Source organism: Natator depressus, chromosome 3 (assembly GCF_965152275.1).
Source record: "Natator depressus isolate rNatDep1 chromosome 3, rNatDep2.hap1, whole genome shotgun sequence".
Lineage (NCBI taxonomy): Eukaryota > Metazoa > Chordata > Testudines > Cheloniidae > Natator > Natator depressus.
In genome coordinates, this window is record NC_134236.1 from 199,191,738 (window position 1) to 199,214,306 (window position 22,569).

Here is a 22,569-nt window from a genome sequence, read left to right on the forward strand (position 1 = left end):
AAGCAAACCTGTGCTTCCAGGAAGCTTGCTAATACCTCTTGCAATTTTTGCATTGGTTTTAAGTCATTTCTTCTTCTGATGTACTGCTATTGGTGGGGCTATTAATACATTCAGGAAAATAATTAGAACAAACTGTCTTAAACTCCATGATTTATGTATCTCAAGACACTAATTACTATTTTAACAGCTTGCCAAAACTTTGCTTCTAGAACCTACAATAAATTCAAGAGAGCAGGCCTGGCTTTCATTTACACTACGCCCCTTCATGCTGCTCTGATGTAAATTAAAAAGATCTTCATCTAAATGAGAATAAGGCCAGAAAGCTCAAGGAAAGCCTACTCTCCTCCCTCATGGACAGATCATAGTGGTGGCTGCTGCAGACTCATTCTATCAGTGGGGTGCCAGAGCTTTGGTATCTTGTAACAAAGCTAAGTTTCTCCCTCCCATTCCTGCCCTTCATTTGCAGATATTGATGATTGTTCTCCAAATCCCTGTGGTCATGGAGGCACCTGCCAGGATCTCGTTGATGGGTTCAAGTGTATTTGCCCACCTCAGTGGACTGGGAAAACGTGCCAGCTAGGTAAATATTGACTTGCTGTATTTCACGCTTTTTGACAAAACTGCTGCTGGAGAAACTGCGCAACTAGCAGCTCTGATCCTGCAAACACTTAAGCACACGTTTGACTATAAGCCCAGGTCCCTCCACTGAAGTCAACGGGCTTATTCAGGTGCTTAAAGTTCAGCTTGTGTAGAGATGTTTGCAGAATTGAGGCCTAAACTAAACTCAGAATGGCTTCCTTGGTTCATTTTACTATCGATGCACACTAGTTATTGCAGAAAACACCTAATTATCTCAACTAAGCGAACAAAGCCTTATGTAGGTATTTAAACTGCAGATGAACCAGGGTTTGTTTTTTTTAGAGTTTCTGCCCCACTCCCCTCCCTTTGGCCTTGTGGGAAAGTTGCTGTATCTCTTCAGCCATGTCAACTCCTCCAGACCAAGGAGTTCACAGCTGGGTTCCAAAATGTGGGTGATCTCATGAAGAATGAGCTGTCTGCATTCTTTATGCAACATACTAATCCCAGTGACCAAGCTGCAGTGCTCCTCCGAAATGCTTGATTGAGTCTCCGTTGTCTTGTTTTTTTCTTTTTCTTTTTTTTAAGTTTTTTTTCTTAATGAGTGGCTGGGTAACTAGCAATTAATTAGTGTAGCCAGTATGCTGTAATTAGAGAGAAATCAAAAGGTACTTCAGAGACTGTTTGATTGCCTTTTATTCCACTTCAAGTTTCCCTAGTCCACTCTGGTGGTTAGAGGCTCTTTTTAACTTTGAATGAATTCCTGATTATTGCTATGAAAACAAGATGTAGATTCCACCCCCCCCCCGCCCCACTGTATCTGCAGCTCAACATTTTGTTGTTCAAATTGTCTTTCAGATGCGAATGAATGTGAAGGCAAACCTTGTGTCAATGCCAACTCCTGCAGGAACCTGATTGGCAGCTACTATTGTGACTGCATTGCTGGCTGGTCTGGCCAGAATTGTGATATAAGTAAGCATCTGGGGGCATTCTGCGTCCAGCTCCTTGATCTGCTAAAAGCTGAAAGTTACTATACAGTCCACTGAATTGAGCACCACTTTCAACTTCAAGCAAGCAGCCCCTATAGCCAGTGATCTTTTCAGAAAGGGAGTAGCTTGTCTGGAATGAAAATACAGTTTTATCAGACTCATTAGTCTTTTAACGTGGCTATGTTCTGATAAGGTGACTAAAACAATGGTGTGAAGTTTCACAAACTGTACTAGAAGAATTGCTGAAGATCCCCACCCATTATAATAACCTTATCACAAGGAAGGCATGCAGGAAATTTGACAAAAGGTTTATGTAGCCAGAGTTTTCGAGACGCTTGAACTAGTGTCTAGAGTAAATGAGTTGCCTCTAAATGTGTCCTAATTTTATTGCAGATATTAATGACTGTCTTGGACAATGTCAGAATGGAGGATCCTGCCGGGTGAGTTGATCATATTTTAGATGGTTATTAAATGTTGAAACCAAAGCAGTTGAGTCTGAATACCAAAGATGTAGGAAAAATACATGGGGCAAATACACAACAGATGTAAATCAGCATGTCTCCACAGAAGTCACTGTAGCTAGGTCGTGTTACACTAGTTGAGGATTCGGCTCCTTATAGTCGGGGGGTGGGGGGGCAGAGGAGGGGTGTCCTTTTTAGGGGAGCAGGGCAGGGGGACTGTAGAACTGTGTAATAAATGACACATCTTCACCACCAGTGACAGTCTTTGCAATAAACAGACACAGTATTATAATACTTGCACAGTAAATGTGTCTTTTGTTTTAAATTTTGGCTTAATGTGTCATCCTGAGAAACATGCTCTTGCCGTGTTTAATTTGCACTAAGGTTTTTGAGACAGTGGTGGCATGTTAGGAGTGATATAGTTTAGGCCTTTTAAAAAAATATATATTTTTTTAAACTTGAATATTCCTTTGCAGGACTTGGTTAATGGTTATCGATGTATCTGTCCGCCTGGCTACGCAGGAGATCACTGTGAGAAAGACATCAATGAATGTGCCAGCAACCCTTGCTTGAATGGGGGTCACTGTCAGGATGAAATCAATGGATTCCAGTGTCTGTGTCCTGCTGGTTTCTCAGGAAACCTCTGTCAGGTGAGCCTGGCTGAAATGCAAGCCCCCAGATTACGGGAGTTCCTATCAGCCCTTTCTAGGTCTGCACACACTTGAATGCCTTGTATCCAGTGAACCATACTGTAGTTGTATAGCTGTCTGCCAAAGAAATGCTTGTGAAAAATTCATGGCTGCTGAAGATTGCAAGTGTTCGCGTGTCAAGTTTTGTTGCATGCTCACTGTTAACCTTCAGTGGCTGTTAAGTATCCGAGTGCTGTCTGTTGAAATCACTACATGTATAACTGTACTCTGTATTATGCACTGTTAATAGTGGGAGCAGATAAAAGGGTCAGATTCCACAGGGTCTGCTGCTTGTAGCTCTGAACAGAGTAATAATCAAATCTTTGTTTCGCTCACTTTCTTCCCGCCCCCCTTTCCCCGTCGTTTACAGTTGGACATAGATTATTGTGAGCCCAACCCTTGTCAGAACGGAGCCCAGTGCTTCAATCTGAACACAGATTACTTCTGTAACTGTCCTGAAGATTACGAGGGAAAGAACTGCTCCCACCTGAAAGATCACTGTCGCACTACTCCTTGTGAAGGTATGTGTTACATACACGCACGGGGGTCTGGGGGGGGAGTTGTGCGTGCGCATGTGTGCCCCAAAACATTTTCAACTCTTCTCCCAAAATAAGGCTCAGCAGGCCAAATTCAGCCTTGGAATAAATGTTTGTAGCTCCACTGAACTCAATGAAGCTGTGTTTCTTGTACACCAGAGCTGAATTTGGCACAGGGTCAATGCTTGGATGTAAGATATGTTCTTTAAAACCTGCTGTGAAGTTCAGTTAGGCTCTGGAAGTAAAACATGGGTAGTAACTTGGAGGAGATGAGAAGCCAGCTTGCTTGGTAACTTGATAGATGTGACTAGATCACTTCCCGTTCTCTGTTCTTCTGCAGTAATTGACAGCTGTACAGTGGCTGTGGCTTCTAACAGCACACCCGAAGGAGTTCGTTATATTTCTTCAAATGTCTGCGGTCCCCATGGGAAGTGCAAGAGCCAAGCAGGTGGAAAATTCACCTGCGAATGCAACAAAGGCTTCACTGGCACCTACTGCCATGAAAGTAAGAACTAAAAATGTTTTTGTTCTCTGATCCTGAATCTGCCTTTTGCAAATCCCAGCCTGTGAGACCACTAAAGGGTTTGCTCTGCCACAGCAAACCCTGGAACTTTGCATGTTGCTCTTGGGTGAGGCAGCCAGGAATTCCCTAGGCCTATGGGGAAGTGTTACAACAAACCCTCTAGCCTTGAAATGTAGGCTTACAAGGTCTGAAGTGTTTAATACCGGATTTCACCTCAGAGTTTATGGGCTGCCTTTAAAAGCTCTGTTAAAGTGTGTATCTTTTAGAAAAATATTACTGGGGCAACTCGTGCTGGCTTTTCAGTTTATTAGTCTGTTTCAGCTATTTCTTGTAATCCTTATCCGCAAATGGTGTTTCTAGAAAGTGTGTGTGTGGGGGGGTGTTCCTTCTGGCAAAGCTTATACAGTCTCCAGTAATTGTACTTAGCTAGTTTCTTCCAATCTGTTCACAGATATCAATGATTGTGAAAGCAATCCATGTAAAAATGGTGGTACTTGCATTGATGGCATCAACTCCTACAAATGTATTTGTAGTGATGGATGGGAAGGAATTTATTGTGAAACAAGTAAGTTAAATCCTCGACTCCCATGAAGACTAGAGATCCTGAAGCAGCATTGGGGAGGAGAAACTCTGAACGTACAGTCTTTATAATGTGCAGTGACCACCTGTAGTCTTGAGGCATGATTCAAAGCCCCCTAAAGTCAATGGAAATCTTTTGAGTTTTGGGCTGGGGCTGTTAATGCTTGGGGAGTTAGAGCTTCATTACACACTTGCTAGGTAGGTAAGTGCAATTGGGGATGAGGATAGGGTAGGGCTGAGTCACAAAGGGCTTGCCCAAGTTAGCAGCAGAGTGGAGACTAGAAGTTGGCTCTGGTGCTCTAATCCTCTAGACAGTCTCCAGCAGAAAGCATTAATGTACTTGCTAGAGTAGCAAAACTGTGTTCGTTATCTGCATGTGGCGCTTGCGTTTTGCATGTCTTGGCAGCAGACGGGGGGAGAGCCTGCGAAGAACTGCTAGCCTTTGACTGACACCCAAACCGTGTAATTAGGCCTCGTTCCTTTCAGTAGCACTGGTGGCTTTTATGCTGGGGGACTAGAGAGAGGTTTACTGACATGAAACAAAATGAGCTGTGGGGACACAGTACAGAGTAAGCATAATAAATCAGTGATCACAGATTAAGAGCTGCAAGCAGATAATCCCCAACAGAGATTTGGGGCCAAATCCAGGGCTAGAACATGCCGCTGTCAAGCATGAAGTGTCTCCAAAGATGCTATGCACTTCTTGCTCATTTTCTCTCTCAATACTTTCAGATATTAATGACTGCAGTAAAAACCCTTGCCACAATGGAGGGACATGCAGAGATTTGGTCAACGATTTCTTCTGTGAATGTAAAAATGGATGGAAAGGAAAAACTTGCCACTCCCGTAAGTCTTAGCATCTAACAAGTCTTCATCCACTTGCTGTCCTGCATTGCGAGAGCACTGGAACTAAGGCTGGTTTGGTCTTCCTAGGTGATAGCCAGTGCGATGAGGCTACATGCAATAATGGAGGAACGTGCTATGATGAGGGGGACACTTTCAAGTGCATGTGCCCTGCCGGATGGGAAGGAGCCACTTGTAATATAGGTAAGTGTGCTTTGTAACCTCCAGGGAGCAGATGACGCTCTCAATCTGGGGCTCAGCCCTCCCTCCCTCTGCACTTAAGTTGATGGCTTTCAAATCCTTATCAACTCTTGTTTCTGTTGCAGCGAGAAACAGCAGCTGCTTGCCAAATCCCTGTCATAATGGTGGTACCTGTGTTGTCAGTGGAGATTCTTTTACTTGTGTCTGCAAAGAGGGCTGGGAAGGACCTACTTGCACTCAGAGTAAGTCTCTCTGCTTGAGCTCTTCCAAAGTGTTGCCTGATGAGAACATTAGCTCATCCTGTTGCCCTCTGAGATTTGAGATGGAAACCAGAAGGGAGAACTGTTTGATGTAGGCTTTAGCATCACCTGAATCTTTGTTTTTAATGACATTCTATGATAGAGCCTTGACCTGGGCATGAGAAAGTTGCAAATGAGCTAAGTGGAGACAGATGTCGGCTTGTTTTCTCCTACATTCTTTTTCTACCAGCAGCCCTGTCTGCTTCCACTCATTTCTTCCTGTTAGATTCTTTACAAGGATTTCTTCCTGCGTACATGTGTTCCCCAGCGTAGCTAACAAATTTTGTGGTGGGAGCCTGGAATCAATTTAGCAGAGAATTTCAGCATATTTTTTTAAAAGTTAAACTAACTACATGTAGCTCAGGAACTGTGGAAATTCAGCACATCTTCACTGACGGCAGTGCTGTAGTAGCCCATGGCTTTTATATTCATGTCTGTCATCTTCTCTTTGCAGATACAAATGATTGCAGTCCTCATCCTTGGTAAGTTATGTGAGCTGGGTGTCTTTCACTTCATCTTTTCGCGTTAAACTGTTTTTTGTATTACTCCTAGTGATTTGCATATTGGTGAACTAAGCTCTCCTGTCTGACCCTTTTTTAGTTACAACAGTGGAACTTGTGTTGATGGAGACAACTGGTACCGCTGTGAATGTGCTCCAGGCTTTGCCGGTCCAGACTGCAGGATAAGTAAGTGTTTTATGATTCTTGCTGATCTGACAAATGCTTATTTAAAATGTGCTGCACAATCAAAAGTTTTAACTCTGCTCTGCAAATCAGTCCAGCTGCAACACTTGTCCATATCTGGCATTTATGATTAGAGCCCTGCAAATCCACAGATATCTGTGGACCATTTTTGCGGTTTGGATGCAGATACAAATTTTGTATCTGCACAGGACTCTATTTGTGATCTATAGATTGGGGGGCGCGGGAGAAAATTCCCTTGAAAACCATTTGGGTTAAGTATATGCCTAATACTTCCAAGGATGTGTCTTGGTTCAGCGGAGGGGTTAGACTGTCCTTCAGCGTAATCTTCCCAGTTAGAACGTGTTTATGCTGCAGAGTTTTCTGTTTGAGGAGGAAGCATGCTCATTAAAATACTTGTAAATTAATAATCCACTTACAGACCCTGAGGTGGTATAAGTACTTCCCTGTAATTTAATAATTACAGGGAAGAGGACACTGACCTATTTTAATAACATAGCCATGGAAATAGACTTATTCATAGCAATAATAAAACTGGAAGGGGTTTACAGTGGTCATCAGCCAAAGTATTTAGTATGTGGGCTAACCTGCACTGTGTCAGAGGAAAAAGTGAGCCGGTTTGTTTATGTAACAAAGAATGTGTCCTTGCCCTTTAAGAGCTTAAAATAGCCATGCAGTGCTGGGTTCTGATCTTCATTAGAATAGTGTAAATCTAGTGTAATGCCAGTGACTTTAGGAGTTATTTCAGAACTGAACTGGGGTAATGGAGATCAGAATCTAGCTCCCTGGGAACTGTGGAAAAACAAAGACTTTCAATCCAGCTGATTGTCTCTCACACACCTGTTTATGTATAATACTGTTTATAAATATATATAACTTCTCCTCCACCACAGATATCAATGAATGCCAGTCATCACCCTGTGCCTTTGGAGCTACATGTGTGGATGAAATTAATGGGTACCGTTGCATCTGCCCACCTGGTCGCAGTGGCTCAAGATGCCAAGAAGGTATTCCAGGCAGCATGTGACTGGCAACAGTATCCGATCCAGTTTACTTGCCTATTAGCAACTTTTAGTAGGAGGAGCATGTTTAAGAATGTGAAAGTTCATAAATACTAGTTGGGCACAGGGATTAGAAAATCCAACAGGACAAGTTCTTGGGTTTTTAAAAACACTTAACTGTATTTGATCTCTGTTCTCAGTTACAGGAAGGCCTTGTATTAACAGTGGGCGAGTGATGCCTGATGGCGCTAAATGGGATGATGACTGCAATACCTGTCAGTGTTGGAATGGAAAGGTCGCATGCTCTAAGGTACGCTTTTACTGTATCTGGGTTGCATTGTTTTCAGCTATATTGCAAACAGCGGTGCTATAAAAATTCATTCTTTTCTAGGTTTGGTGTGGTCCTAGACCTTGCTTGATATCTGCCAAAGGTCATGAGTGCCCAGCTGGCCACACCTGTGTCCCTATTAAGGATGACCACTGCTTTACACATCCCTGTTCTGGAGTGGGTGTATGCTGGCCTTCAAATCAACAACCGATAAAGACCAAATGTAATTCGGACTCTTACTATCAGGACAATTGTGCCAACATCACTTTTACCTTCAACAAAGAGCTGATGGTCTCAGTAAGTAACATAGTAATATAAATGTTGTTCAGACTACTGAAAGCAAGCTGCCATGTAGTATTGCACAAAACAAATGATTTTCATTTGTGCAAGTCAAATGTTGTTGTGGAGAGCTTCTAACTTCTTTCAATGGAAATCTGCGGTATAGATCCTGATCCCTGCCCTGTCACCAATACACAGATTTTCAGCTCTGCCATATCTAGGTATCTTTACTAATTCCTGCTTTTTGGATACGGTGCTTTTTCAGAAGATGCTACTTGAAGCCCCTCCAGTCCAATTTCTCACTTGTGTGTTTTTGGTTTTTTGTTTTTTTTGTATTTTCAGGGTCTTACCACTGAGCACATTTGCAGTGACTTGAGGAATCTGAATATTTTGAAGAATGTTTCTGTTGAATATTCTATCTACATTACCTGTGAGCCTTCACACCTAGCACACAATGAAATCCATGTTGCTATTGTAAGTATACTTCTGATACCCTCTTTAAAAAAAAACAAAAAAAAACAACCAAAAAAAAAACCAGGTTGTGGATATGTGTAACACATGGATTTAATGAAAACCATAATTCTAGGCTTTATCAGCACTTCCCATGGCTTCAAGTGCAGTTTCTTCCGAGAGTGGTAGGGGTATCCTCCTTTTAGATGTAACATTATGTGCTTGAAAGTTTAACATCTGATAGCAATTCTGATAGTTTAAGGTAGCAAAACAGTTAGAATTAGAAGTCATCCCTTCATGTCTTCTATTTCCTGATTGATCTCTGCCTCTAGATGAGCTTGTTTTGAATCTTTTTTTTTTTTTCTTCTGGAAAACTCTCAACTGATTGCAGAGGCTTGCTTGCGATGGTTGGTTATGGATGATATAGTTTTGGTATCCAATATTAACTAGACTCCTTTTGTCTTAGTCTGCTGAAGATATAGGAAAGGATGAAAACCCTGTCAAAGAAATCACAGATAAAATTATTGACCTTGTTAGTAAGCGTGATGGAAACAACACACTAATTGCTGCCGTTGCAGAAGTCCGGGTACAGCGGCGACCAGTTAAAAATAAAACAGGTAAGTTTTAAATTGAGACTCCAAAAATTCATCTCTTGTAAAGAGGCAGCTTCATCTTACAGTACAACTTGCACTGGTTTTAGTGGGCCAAATGTTTCAAACTATTTAACTTTCTAATCTTGAATCTTGGCCTTCAAGTTTTTGTGCCAAACTGTCCTAAAAGAGATTTTACTTTTCCTCTAAAATAGTGCCATTAAAGTCATCCCCTTGTCACCTTTTTACCCTCTTTCCCCAAATGGCCTGCACCATGGAGAAGGAAGGAAAAAATACCCAGGTGCCATTTGCTGGCTTTTGATAGTGACAAGTATTGCTATGTGATGGCTGTTACTGTCCCCACACGGAATGAATTGGGTAGTCTCAGTCAAGATCCTAGTGGACAGTCCTGCTCCATGACAAACCCTTCAGAAATTTGGCATTCTTGTTGACAGCCTTAAGCAGAGAGACCAAGGATTTGAATGGGTATGGAGCAAATTACCCTCAGGCCAAGAGATGTTCCATCCAGGCTAGGGTCTTTGGCAGGGCAGTGCAGGGAAGCTTGCATTACCACTGTGATCTGGGCTATTTGTCAGCAGCACTCAAGTGAATTTAGCACTCACTAAGAACTTAGTTTGTTGTTTAAGAGTGTCTCCAGCCACCCTCCTTCTATAAAGAAGGCTTATGTATAGAGGGTATTTTTGTGGGAGAGTCTCAACTGAAACATTTTACAGGTGAGGTTAATTGGTCTCACGTCTGTCTTCCAGATTTCTTGGTGCCATTATTGAGCTCTGTTTTAACAGTAGCTTGGATCTGTTGCCTGGTAACTGCCTTCTTCTGGTGCATTCGGAAACGCAGAAAGCAGAGCAGCCACACTCATACGGCATCCGATGACAACACCACAAACAACGTGCGGGAGCAGCTGAATCAGATCAAGAACCCCATTGAGAAACATGGCACGAACACGGTCCCCATCAAAGACTATGAAAACAAGAACTCCAAAATCGCCAAAATAAGGACACACAACTCAGAGGTGGAGGAAGACGACATGGACAAGCACCAGCCGAAGAGCCGCTTTGCCAAACAGCCAGTGTATACGCTGGTAGACAGAGATGAAAAGCCCCCCAATAGCACTCCGACAAAACACCCGAACTGGACAAACAAACAAGACAACAGAGACTTGGAAAGTGCACAAAGTTTAAATAGGATGGAGTACATTGTATAGCAGACAGCGGGTGCTGCCATGCAGGGCCTTTCAATATCATTATAAGGCACTCAGAGCTTGTAGTTCTTAAACTGTTGTGTAATATTTGAGTCTAAGGCTATTATTTACTTAGAATCCCTGTGTTAATTTAAGTTTTGACAAGCTGGCTTACACTGGCAATGATAGTTGCTGTGGTTGGCTGGAATACCAAGTGCTGCATTTCACATCTATGCAAAACTAGTCAAAAGTGCCCTAATGTAAATTCAGCTGTAGCTGATACATCATGGAAATGTTTCATAAGGTATTGCATAGCCTTATTAGGTCCTCTTTAGTGTCCACTTTCTTTTTGCCAGATGTGTCCTGATTTATACATTTATAGAAAATACATTTTATTTATTTATTGAATCTGAGTTTTTTGTATATTGGTTTTATGGTGACGTACAACTAGTTCTGTATTTGAAAGTGCCTTTGCAGCTCAGAACCACAGCAACTATCAAAAAATAAGTTTATTTATTTTTTTATTGTATTTGTGTTGGGGTGGGAGGGGACTTGATGTCAGCAGTTGCTGGTAAATGAAGAATTTAAAGAGGAAAATGTGTTAAAAGTAGAAGTTTGTATAGATATGTAAATAATTCTTTTTTTATTAATCACTGTGTATATTTGATTTATTAACTTAATAATCAAGAGCCTTAAATATCATTCCTTTTTATTTATATGTATGTTTAGAGTTGAAGGTTTTTGATAGCATTGTAAGCTTGTGGCTTCTTTATTTTGAATTTATTTTCTTGTTACATGTTGCCTATATGCCAAAATTAAGGTGTTCTAAAAATAGTTTATTTTTAACAATAGGACAGGCTTTCATGCCTTGATACGGTTTTGTTTTTTTGTACAATGTCAAATGTTTCAAACACCTTCCATAGTATCACTTTAAGACTATTTGTAAGTACTGACTGAGGCAGTTTAGATTAGAACAATATTTTTTTAATTTTTTATTTTTTTTGCTGCTTTAGACTTGAAAAAGAGTGACAGGCAGATAATCTGCTACAAAGCAGTTTAAGGGAACAAAAATGAGCTATAACTCTTATGTAGATGAAATGTGAGTGGTTGCATGTAATTAATTAAAATATCAAATTAGCGTGTGAAGTTGGAAGCACAGCAATCTCATTTTGTAAATTCTGATTTTTTTCACCATGAATATTGTAATACTGAACCACTTGTAGATTTGATTTTTTTTGTAATCTACTGCATTTAGGGAGTATTCTAATAAGCTAGTTGTTGAATACTTGAACAGTAGAATGTCCAGTAAGATCACTGTGTAGATTTGCCATAGATTACACTGCCCGCCTTAACAAGTGAGGAAATCAAAGTGCTATTACAATGTTAAGATCAAAAAGGCTTATAAACCTAGTAGTCTCATTGGTTAACCAGTGAGATCATGAAGATACCTTGTGATATTAGTGTTATATGAACATGAAAATGCATCTTTGATGTGTTTTTGTTCCTGGCAATAAATCTTAAAAAGTAATATTTATTAAACTTTTTGTATGAAAACATGAAACAGCGTGGCGGTTATTAAGCTTCAGTGAGGCACTTCCAGCTAGCTTTGTCACCCCAAAGGTTTATTAGTCCATAGTGATGGCCAGTGATAAGCTAGTGAGAGAGAGGATAGATGAGCTGTGTACTCAAGGGCCTGATCCAAACACTATTGAAATCTATAGAAAGACTCCCACTGGTTTTCAGTGGGCTTTAAATCAGGCCTAGGCTGCTTAAGTCTACTGTGTTGTAAGCTTTCATGCACTGCAGTTGTGAGACTCCCTGAAGGGGTGAAGAGAGGCATGCCCATCATAGCCTTGGGCTCCTAGGTGTCGGCAATGGTGGGTTGTGATATAAGCAGTTGGGCTTGCACCACAAGCTCACTTCACATGGGCCATGGAACAGCTCAGCCAGATTCAAACCTGGGCAGGTAAAGCTCCACAAAAATTCTAATCTTCCTCCTTCGTTTCCAGCAAGCACCTTGGAAAGCACAACAGCTGTTTCTGAAGTAACAAGTACTCCATAAGGAATTACACGTGCTTACATGTGGTGTTGGGCAGTTAGTGCAGTGGGTGTCCATAAAGGCAGCAGCCCTATTTGCATTACTCCTGTTTGACTGGCTCCATTGCTGATCGCATAAAACTGGATGAATTGCACCAAAATCAATAGTTACTTGAATTTTTATGCTGGTGTAGTCGTTAGAGGGGTAGCTGAGAGGACCTATTTTTTCTTCTGATCTTTACCATGGAAATCTTGTAATGTTGAGCCTGATTTGCCCTGGCCTAGTGTAATCACACTCAGAGCAAAGGTGTAAGACACTGCAACCCTCATTCTGCTAGTGTTAGACCTAGACTGCACTAGTGTAAAGTGCAGACACTGCAGAACCAGGCTCATTATCTTACAATATCAGAGGGATTTCTTATCTGAAAGAGAACTCAATATAAACTGTAAAATTCTAGTGTTATACAAGGAATTTCTAATAGGATCTCACTGAAACAAAAGGAATATCTAGAAACACTGGCAACACTCAAAACTTAACTCTCTACCTTAGATGATCATTTAAAGTACAACTTTTTTCCATTCACCAAGTAAACTTTCTAGCTTGTCACTGTATAACCAACTTGAAAGTGCTCTAGTCTTCACAATCACATGCCACATTACTGACTCATTGCAACACCAGAGAATTGTCCATTTGCTACTTATCGAATGGAAGTCAATAAGATGAGCTATGGAGCAGCCTGCCACCACCTCTGCAAAGCTTGTGGTGAGTTCCCAGCAGCACTAAAAAACCAGAATATTTAGTGCAATTCATTTGTCTAGGCCACATCCACTTCCACAAACAGAGCTCTTTTTAAAACTGCTTAAAGGGAACTGGCAGCCCTCTTGCACAGCAATCTGAAGTTGAGTAACTAAGTACTTTGAGCTAGGATTGGTTTTTTCAGTTAACATCTGTATGTTTAATGGGGTTAGCCATCTTACCGCAAAGCAGCGCCACTGAAGATTTTGGACCTAAAGTAAGCCAGGAACTTGCCTTTACTAATTTAACAACTACAATTAAATGTTTGCCTCCTGTGAGTAGGCCAGTAGACTCCCAGTGTGACTAAGAATAGCCGTTTTAATCCCACTTTCTCCTTTTTAAACCAAAAACTGGGTTAGCACTTTGCATTAGGTTCTGCCTCTGCTTGTCTCAAATAACATCCATTTAGTGGCCATGTCTGCAGGTTCAAACTATTTCACAAGTGGTAACAAGTTCCTTTTTAAGATCTAGGCTGAGCAAAATCTAGATGAAACATAATGAAAGTTTCTAGGCTTAATGAGTGTCAGTCAAGTGTTTTGTGCTGAGATTCTTGTATGAAACCTACCATATAACATATAAGAGTGAAAGTTTTATACTGTCTAGGTGGGGCATTTGCTAAACAAAGGGCTCATTTTTCAGTCTCTAATATAAGACTGGACTTCATGTATATATAATACCATCTCTGAGCAGAGGATGCTTCTTATTCATAACCAGATAATCAAATTATGGGAGGTTGCCATGGAGAAACCTTGCACTATATGCTCATTGTGACTAAGTGGTAGCAACACAATTTACAGTGATGAATTCAGAACATGATACAGCCAGGAGGGTGGGAGCTGGTCTTTTCTATTGCAAAAATAAATAGGGCTGCAGAAGCTTTTTTCACATGGCAAAAGTAAAGCCTACATTTATTTATTTTTTGTGGAAGTTACTTTGCCAGTGTATTGGGCTGGGCAAATACACAGTTTTGGTCAGGAGTAGCCTCCTCCTGCTGGGGTATGTTTATGCTTATTCAGCTCAGCATTGAAACAAGTCTGCTGCCTGAGTGAGTTTTTTAAAAATACAAACTTTATAAAACAATTAAATTATTCTCCATTGCTCTGCATCAGTGGAGCTGTAGCTACAACCAGATGAACCTATAAACTGGTTTGTTTACACTTGCACTGAATACAGCAAAGTCACTGCCCCTTAATATGGAAAATACTGTCCAGCTTATATAGAGGCAGGCATTTCTAAAACCATTCAATGTATTAAATCACCTTTTCATTCTAAGATTCTTGTCTCCAAGGGGTGGGGAAAGGTACTTTCTTCTGTGAGCAATTATTTCCCCACTGTTAATGTATGCAAATTGCACTTGATGCTTGTAAACTTATAGCAATACCATTGTCTAGCAACTCTAAAGTGCATAAGCAGGCTCAATGGCAGCTTGCAAACCCCTTCAGTGGGGTGATGCGTATCTTCCTTCATTAGATGGCATACCAACAGCACTTGCTCTTGTACTTACTGAAGCATGTGCATGGCAAGAGCTAGTATTTGCTCATGGAGCAGCTCCCTACCACTACAGGGTAACTCTGCCCACTTCTCCTTAGAGGTAGCATCATGCAGCTTCTCACCTGTCACCCAGTCGAGCCCTCTCAGTGTTGGCTGGGTGCCTTCGATGCTGGTTAGCCACTTTAAGCATTAGGGCCCTAATGGTAAAGGGTGAGGTAAAGGCGCAGCCCACTCCACTAGCTGGTGACAGCTCCCTGCACTTCTGACAAGGTATCAGGAACTCTCTGCAACAGTGGCCAGGGGCCTTCCCCCAGCTGGCTTGTCAGTGTGGCTTAGGTGGACACTGTTCACTGCCACCTCTGCTCGGGCAGCCAGAGTTTCACAATGGCAAGTGTGGTTAGCATGGCTCCCTCTTTCCATCATGGAAAGGTGCTTCTCCTCCCACTGCAGCCTCAGAGGGAAGCTGGCAGCTGCTCTTTCCTCCTGCAGACCACCACTCTGGAGCCCTGCTATGCTGCGCACCTAGCCTCACAGGCAGAGCCCCTGCTTTACTCCTGTACCACAGGAAGCCCTGAGGGACCAGGTCAGGGGCACAGCCTAAAGCTTTTATTTATGCCATGAAGCCTGGGAATTCTCATACAGATGAATGAGGACTGGTCTCCACCCCTTTCTCCCTTTGAAGATGGAACAGGCCATATAGGTTCCTCCCCCTAAAATGAGGAGCAGGATTCTCCCAAACATAGACTGATGATATTCCAGGGTTCCCTGTCATTGCTGGGGATGGGGGCAGAATCTCTTCCTCCTCCTCAATCTCTCATCTAGGTCAGGGGAGACTTAGATCATAACGAGGAAGGTCCATGTCAATCTCCCCTCTACAGAATTTTCCAAATTAGGAGGTGGAAAAAGCCATCAGTCCCAAAAAGCAATTCCCTAACAGAAGGGGAAAGGGAAAAAAAAAAAAGTCCCAACAAGGTGTTCGCCTTCTCCCTGGGGAAAAATCACAGATTCTGAGTGGCATCACCCAGAATGCTGGAGGTCCATCAAATAAATGTGTCAAGCTGTTAAAGGCTTAAAGGCACTTGCCAGAATGCAGGGTCCACTGGAAAGTGCACTGGATTGGATTCTGCTCCCACTTCTAACACTGAATTGCTCTGTCGCCTTGGGCAAGTCACTTTGCTCCTGTATTCAATGGAAAAACTGATCTTTGTCCTCCTCTGTAAAGTGCTTTCTGATCAACACACACACAAAAAAAATCTATCCTTTTACATACTATTTTTACTTCAGCCCATCTCAGAACGGCCATACTGGGTCAGACCAAAGGTCCATCCAGCCCAGTATCTTGTCTTCTGACAGTGGCCAATGCCAGGTGCCCTAGAGGGTATGAACAGAACAGGTAATTGCCAAGTGATCCATCCCCTGCTGCCTGTTCCCAGCTTTTGCAATCAGAGGCTAGGGACACCATCCCTGCCCATCCTGGCTAATAGCCATTGATGGACCTATCCTCCATGAATTTATCTAGTTCTTTTTTGACTTCCCCTAGAAACACAAAAAACAATCAACCCATCCCAACCCCTTTGTCCTATTCAGCGGGATGTGTCATATGCCATTCAAAAGCCCATGAGATGTAAACATCAAAAATCTGCTAGCACTCAACTCATATAACCAACATGCAGATTTCTTACTGGGAAGGCAACTTACTTGAGGAGTCAGTCTTACTGGGCAGTTTACTTTGCACAGCTCACTTGAGCACAAGTTTCCTTTAGCAGAGCCACAGATAGTGACAAATGGAGTTTTCTGCCGATTCTGTTCTTTTGGTGGAAACAAAATAAATGATTTTCTTGCAGTTACTATGAGCCAAGAAAAACAACTGAAATGGGTGCTGTACAATTACAAACACACACAAATACATAGTTAGTCTGATCCTTGATATACAGAAATGTGACTTCTGACATGTAGACTAACCAGAACTAGCACATGATTTATTACTCCTATGATAAGACCTCTGATAGCTGTATAATATTCCTGCAGATTACCATTGACCAAAAGTGAACTTATTTTAGCAGCTTTCTCTTCATACATAAAACTTGTAAAGGCCAAGCCAGCCTTTGATCTAAGACATTTACTAAGTTTAAAATTTTAACAGCTTTAATGTTAAAAACACAAAAAGGATAGTTTTCAGACATTACAGATTACCCAACTTTGAAAGAACTGCTTTATTATGTGTGTATTCAAGAAATCACAGCAGTTAAAAGTTTCCTGGATGATACATTTTTAGGGCAAGGAGGTCTCATTCTTTACAACAAATACATATTTTTAAGCATGATTTTTGCATTTCCTGGGGTTGGCCAGTCAGTTTCTCACAGCCTTAACCTTTCCCTGGACCTCTCTTGACAGATCTCTGCCAGCTGTGCTGGCAGTAGAAATTTCTAGCAAATTATGCCCTTCAATTTTTTCAGTTCTCACAGTGATTTGAAGTCCCACTTTAAAAAAGAGGGTATGCCCCCATATCACAGAAAGTATTTATTATTTCATGCAAAGTGGTTCATCATCACTGCAGAATACAACTGAGTCCTTAATATTACCTTTACCTGGAAGTATACTAAACATGTTCTGAAGCAAATTTTCTGGAAAATTAGGGTCCCAATAATCCACACTGCTAGCTCATAATCTGTTGACCACGAAAAACATTTCTTACATTTTTCTGGTCCTAAGCCTAGCTCAGGATATCAGTCAACACCATTGACCAGCATGATCCTGGATCATAACCTTTTCTCAATGAGCTGTATGTGGTTGGAGTGTGCATCAGAAAAACCTAAAGACCCAGGACAGCCAAGATCAGAAGGGCAAAGGTAGCAAGAGTGTATGGCAACAGATGGTTATAGAGGCACGAAAAACTTCAGCAAGATCTGCCCACACCTGAGTGAAACATTCATGGTAGTCTTACCTTACACAGATGAAAAATGGTGATTATGCACAGCAGTGCCAGCTGAGGCTCCAGGAGTAATTGGGGATTATGCTGTAGCAAGGTGCTTTGGAAAGTCTCACCACTGGATAATTTCTTGCCTGAATAACTGCTTTAAAAGTATATGCATTCTATCTTATTCAATTAAGATGAAAACTAAATTAAAGGGAGTGTTTCAACTGAAAATGTAACTATAACTTTGAACTGTAATACCGACTAATAATAATACATGATACACACTGTATGCCATCAGATTTTGCTTTCCAGAACTTTTTGAATTAATTGACTTTATGCTTTTTCCCCCCTCTGTGAAAAAAGGCTTTAAAGCATTTAAGAAAATATAACAATGGGAAATTTGAGCCCTGCTTGCTCAAACATGTTAGTGTTTATTACAGCTGTAGTCAATGAGTTTGCCAGTCTTGATGAACCATGCATAGGATCTCTTAATAGGCAGAAAGGGATAAACAGGAAAGAAGAAATTCAAGTGATTTTCCATACTCAAGTCAATGCATGTTAACGGATTATCATCTGAACTTCTCCTTTTGTTAACACCCTAATTGTGCTACAACCTAGAATGTATTGGAAAGCTCACAGCAAAAGGGATCCAGACACAAGCAAATTGGAAATAATGGAAATTGAGAACTCAGGTGGAACACATGCTTATAACCTTTCCTTGTCTCAGTCTCTGTACTACTCAACTATTTCACATAGACCATGCACGCAGCAATATACTAAATGTCTAAAATATTTGTATTGATACTTTAATATGACACTGATAATGGAATATCTTTTATATTTTTAAATCAGTTTTCTGACAGAGCACCTTTTAAATAATGCCCCAATACTCCATTTAAATCACTTAATAAATATGCAAATGATTTCTGTTTCCCTCCTGATATCTAAAATGATCTTGTGGGATGGCACTAAACATGTCCACCCTTCCTCCATCTACACTTCTGCCTGATACCTCTTCACTGTCAGCTTTGCTGCTCCTGTTACTCGTAAATGTCCTCCTGCATAGACTGGGGATGGGTGAGCATCAACAGGCATGCTGTGAAACGGACTATACAAAAGTGCTGTCAGATACACAAAGTCACCAAACTGAAAAAAAAATGAAGAAAATGTCTCTTTCTTTAATCTCTTTCACATTCATAGTAATCAGAGGGGTTACTTGTAACAACTGTGGGTAGAGCCCTGTGTGGATACAAATTTATATCCGCGGATGCGGATAACCGCGGATATAAATCGGTATCTGCGGAACCGCAAGGCTCTCCTGGGAACCGCAGTGGTGAAAGGAGCAGAACGTGGGGCTGCCATTCCCAGGAGCCAGTGCCCCACACCAACAGCTCCTCTGGCACGGCTGTACCGCCCCCAGCCCCGCCCACTGTGGCGGGCATCAGGCTTACCAGCAGCTGTCCCTGGTCATGCTCTTGTGTTCAAGCAGCGCGCATGCTCCCAGACAGGAGACGCAGACAGCTGTGTGGAAGGGATGGGGTCAGGGCTGGGGGCGGGGTTGCGGGCAGTACAGCTGCATGGAGGAACTACCATCGGCAGGGCGCTGGCTCCTGGGAGCAGTGGCCCCACACGTTCTGCTCCTTTCACCACTGCAGTTCCCAGGAGAGCGCTGCGGTTCTGCGGATACCGATTTATATCCGCACATATCTGTATCCGTGGTTATAAAATTGTATCCGCGCAGGGCTCTAACTGTGGGTACAAAAGTGCCGTTCAAGTTGACAGTGTCCTACTCTCAACTGTTAAGATGACTGCTATCATCTAAGGCCCAACCTGCCAACACTTATTACTAAGTGCAACACTTGAAGCCACATATATTCAAACTGAAGTACATGGTGGCACTCATATTAGTAAGCGCTGTGCCAAGTAGTAGGAGTTTGTGAGACTGACTCCATATACTGTAGTTTCAGTGGCCATATTAATTTTAAGACTGACCAAAAATGAAATTTCTTGCCATTTTATTGTATCCATTTTAGGAAGAAAACTATGAAATAATGAGTTAATTGGTACACAAAATGAAGTACACAAGTCATAAAAGCAATATTAAAAAAGATGTGACATTAGGAACTAACTCCAATGCCATACTGATAATAGTCAAATACTACAGATTTATCTTAAACCCAAATACACAAAAGGAAGTTTTAGTAAGTGGCCCTCAAGTACAGATAATGTTTGATTTTCAATGTGTGTGCATGCACTTACCCCAACAATAACTCTTGCACCTGAAGGTGATGGGCTTTGCACATACAAACTTCATTTCTCTCAATGAAGTATGCATGTGAAAATTCTACCACCCGTGTGCATAGCTAGCACGAGAAAAGCGTGTGCATTTATGTTGAGTCCCTGCTGAAAAACCAGGCCCTAAATGACTGCTGCACATATCAGTTTTTAATTTGGCTAAAGTCTTACTTGAAAATATTTTAGATGAGAGCCCTATACTAGGGTACTTTTTCGTGAGTATTTATTTGCTTGACAAGGTTCCAAAGACCAAATGAATTAACCAAGTATTTTTCCCCCAAAAGACTAAATGATGAGCTTGTACCAATGAATAAAATGGTGAGTTTAGTAGTCCGCAGAAAAATGGAGAATCTGTACCAGTTAACTGACTATAGTGGAAGTTACTTTAGCATTTTTTGTCATCAGATCTCCAGATGCTGATTTATTAGTAGTATCAAAACACGTCCCTATAGAATGTCTAGCTTTAAATATTAACATTTTATTGTTAGAAAGTTTAGCAACATGGACACTATGTTTAACATTCAGTATTTTGATCACTTCTCTTTATTCAGAACTGCTTCCTAAAAACTCACCATATATGTCGGTCCATTGAATACAAGTTTGGTTGCACAACTGATTTCACCTTGGTAATATTTAATACATCATTACTTCTTCAGTCTCCGTAGTTTTAACTTTCTGGGCCCATCTTCTCCCTCTTTCTTTCTTTTTTGGATAAGTTTCTCTGAAGGTTTGAAGTTAAATTTTAAATAAGAGGATAGCGGCATTAGGGATAATTCTTCAGTGGTTGCGGCTGGCTCATTTTGGTTTGTCTGTATTACTGGTATATTATTTTTTATGAAAACAGGTCTTGGGGGAATTTTTCCCAAAGTAAGTGACTCTTCATCAGACATGGCTTTTGCCAAGTCTTGCTTAGAAAACAACTTGGGATTCAGTAGGGACTTCTCCTCCGAAGATGGTTCTAAACAATCAGAGTTGCTCTTTTTCCTTTCTACGTCTCTGGGGATTAAATGACCCTGTTCAGAAGATACTTTCTTGCAATGGTCTAACCCTTCCTCTGAACCACAACTCTTTTGTTGATTCTGTGTTTTAGTCATTCTTTGACTTTCTTTTGGACCTGGCAGTGCTGACTCACAGCTACATGGAGGGTTACTGCTTAGAAGTCTCATCTTTAACCACTCTGCGGAGTGAAGTGTTTGCTGGCTGCTAGCATCATCTGGCTGTCTCTGATTAACATGATTTTCCAGTTCTAAGGCAGGAAGCTCCGAGTTGCTCTCAGCTGTATTCATGCAATCCTTTGGTTGTCCTATACTCCTACATTTTACTTCAGACTGAGGATCGGAAGGAGCTTGATGTTCCTTCTTCCTGCTCCCTATCTCCGAGTCCCCTGAGCCAAGATACACTTGCATTGTGTCCTTGCTGGTTTGAGGTTTGCTCATGTCACTGTTCCTTGTTTCTGTCCTTTTCACACTGTAATAAAAAAGTATTTTGTTTTGTTGAATAAGGAATTGTTACTGATTTTTACAGACCTTTTTACAAATTCTGAAAGACTACTAGGGCAACCCCATTCTGAATTTGGAAAAAGCTGGTCTGTGTATCATCTTGACAATAATCATAGAATCATAGAATATCAGGGTTGGAAGGGACCCCAGAAGGTCATCTAGTCCAACCCCCTGCTCGAAGCAGGACCAATTCCCAGTTAAATCATCCCAGCCAGGGCTTTGTCAAGCCTGACCTTAAAAACCTCTAAGGAAGGAGATTCTACCACCTCCCTAGGTAACGCATTCCAGTGTTTCACCACCCTCTTAGTGAAAAAGTTTTTCCTAATATCCAATCTAAACCTCCCCCATTGCAACTTGAGACCATTACTCCTCGTTCTGTCATCTGCTACCATTGAGAACAGTCTAGAGCCATCCTCTTTGGAACCCCCTTTCAGGTAGTTGAAAGCAGCTATCAAATCCCCCCTCATTCTTCTCTTCTGCAGACTAAACAATCCCAGCTCCCTCAGCCTCTCCTCATAAGTCATGTGCTCTAGACCCCTAATCATTTTTGTTGCCCTTCGCTGGACTCTCTCCAATTTATCCACATCCTTCTTGTAGTGTGGGGCCCAAAACTGGACACAGTACTCCAGATGAGGCCTCACCAGTGTCGAATAGAGGGGAACGATCACGTCCCTCGATCTGCTCGCTATGCCCCTACTTATACATCCCAAAATGCCATGTTTGTCTAGTGTGGATAGTATCAAGCACTATCCATCTGATTTCCCACTGCACTAGGGGAATCCTAATTATTAATGACTAAGCTGTGAAGGAGTTCAAATTTTATTCTAACAGGCAGAACTTTAGATTTATTACAGATGTTAGGGGTCAATACTGCATAAGTATATTGAATTCCTTCCCAAACTGGCTAGATAAAGAAGTGCTTCAAAATGTAACTATATGGTTTCAAACCATACACATACATACATATGCACAGCATGCAGAGAAAGAGGGAGAGTTAGTTTCTAATCTAATTTAGAATGTTTCTCTGGAATTTCTCCTGGTACATTTCAAAGTATTACTAAAATTTAACCACTACCCCGCTGATATCAAGCCTGTTCATCTGGAGGAGGACTTAGGTAAAATAAGTGCATGATATTCCAAAAGGTATTAAAGGAAAATGGAATTACAAGAGACCTGATGGATGTCAGTACATAAACACTGTTCAACTGCACAGGTTACACACAAATCTAAACTTCACACAGGTTGGAAGATTAACATGATGCAGAAGTACAGCAGCTGCAAACGTAGG

The 22,569-nt window shown here is 41.4% G+C and overlaps 2 protein-coding genes across 2 annotated transcripts in view; one reads left to right on the forward strand and one right to left on the reverse strand.

Annotated features, from left to right (window-relative positions):
- Positions 1–11,778, forward strand: part of JAG1 (jagged canonical Notch ligand 1) — a 35,914-nt gene extending 24,136 nt beyond the window's left edge. Inside the window, exons 9-26 of the mRNA XM_074949648.1 lie at positions 467–580; positions 1,435–1,548; positions 1,959–2,005; positions 2,503–2,676; positions 3,086–3,236; positions 3,592–3,756; positions 4,226–4,339; positions 5,086–5,199; positions 5,287–5,400; positions 5,523–5,639; positions 6,151–6,178; positions 6,297–6,382; positions 7,291–7,404; positions 7,599–7,708; positions 7,790–8,023; positions 8,348–8,479; positions 8,922–9,072; positions 9,813–11,778. Of these exons, the coding sequence (XP_074805749.1) occupies positions 467–580; positions 1,435–1,548; positions 1,959–2,005; positions 2,503–2,676; positions 3,086–3,236; positions 3,592–3,756; positions 4,226–4,339; positions 5,086–5,199; positions 5,287–5,400; positions 5,523–5,639; positions 6,151–6,178; positions 6,297–6,382; positions 7,291–7,404; positions 7,599–7,708; positions 7,790–8,023; positions 8,348–8,479; positions 8,922–9,072; positions 9,813–10,270 (2,537 nt within the window). The 3' untranslated portion in view covers positions 10,271–11,778. The remainder of the gene's footprint in view (positions 1–466; positions 581–1,434; positions 1,549–1,958; positions 2,006–2,502; positions 2,677–3,085; positions 3,237–3,591; positions 3,757–4,225; positions 4,340–5,085; positions 5,200–5,286; positions 5,401–5,522; positions 5,640–6,150; positions 6,179–6,296; positions 6,383–7,290; positions 7,405–7,598; positions 7,709–7,789; positions 8,024–8,347; positions 8,480–8,921; positions 9,073–9,812) is intronic.
- SLX4IP (SLX4 interacting protein) overlaps positions 8,551–22,569 on the reverse strand; it is a 137,221-nt gene continuing 123,202 nt past the window's right edge. The window contains exons 8-9 of the mRNA XM_074949649.1: positions 20,355–21,249; positions 8,551–8,952 (exon numbers count right to left, since the gene is read on the reverse strand). Coding sequence (XP_074805750.1) covers positions 20,427–21,249 — 823 coding nt within the window. The 3' untranslated portion in view covers positions 8,551–8,952; positions 20,355–20,426. The remainder of the gene's footprint in view (positions 8,953–20,354; positions 21,250–22,569) is intronic.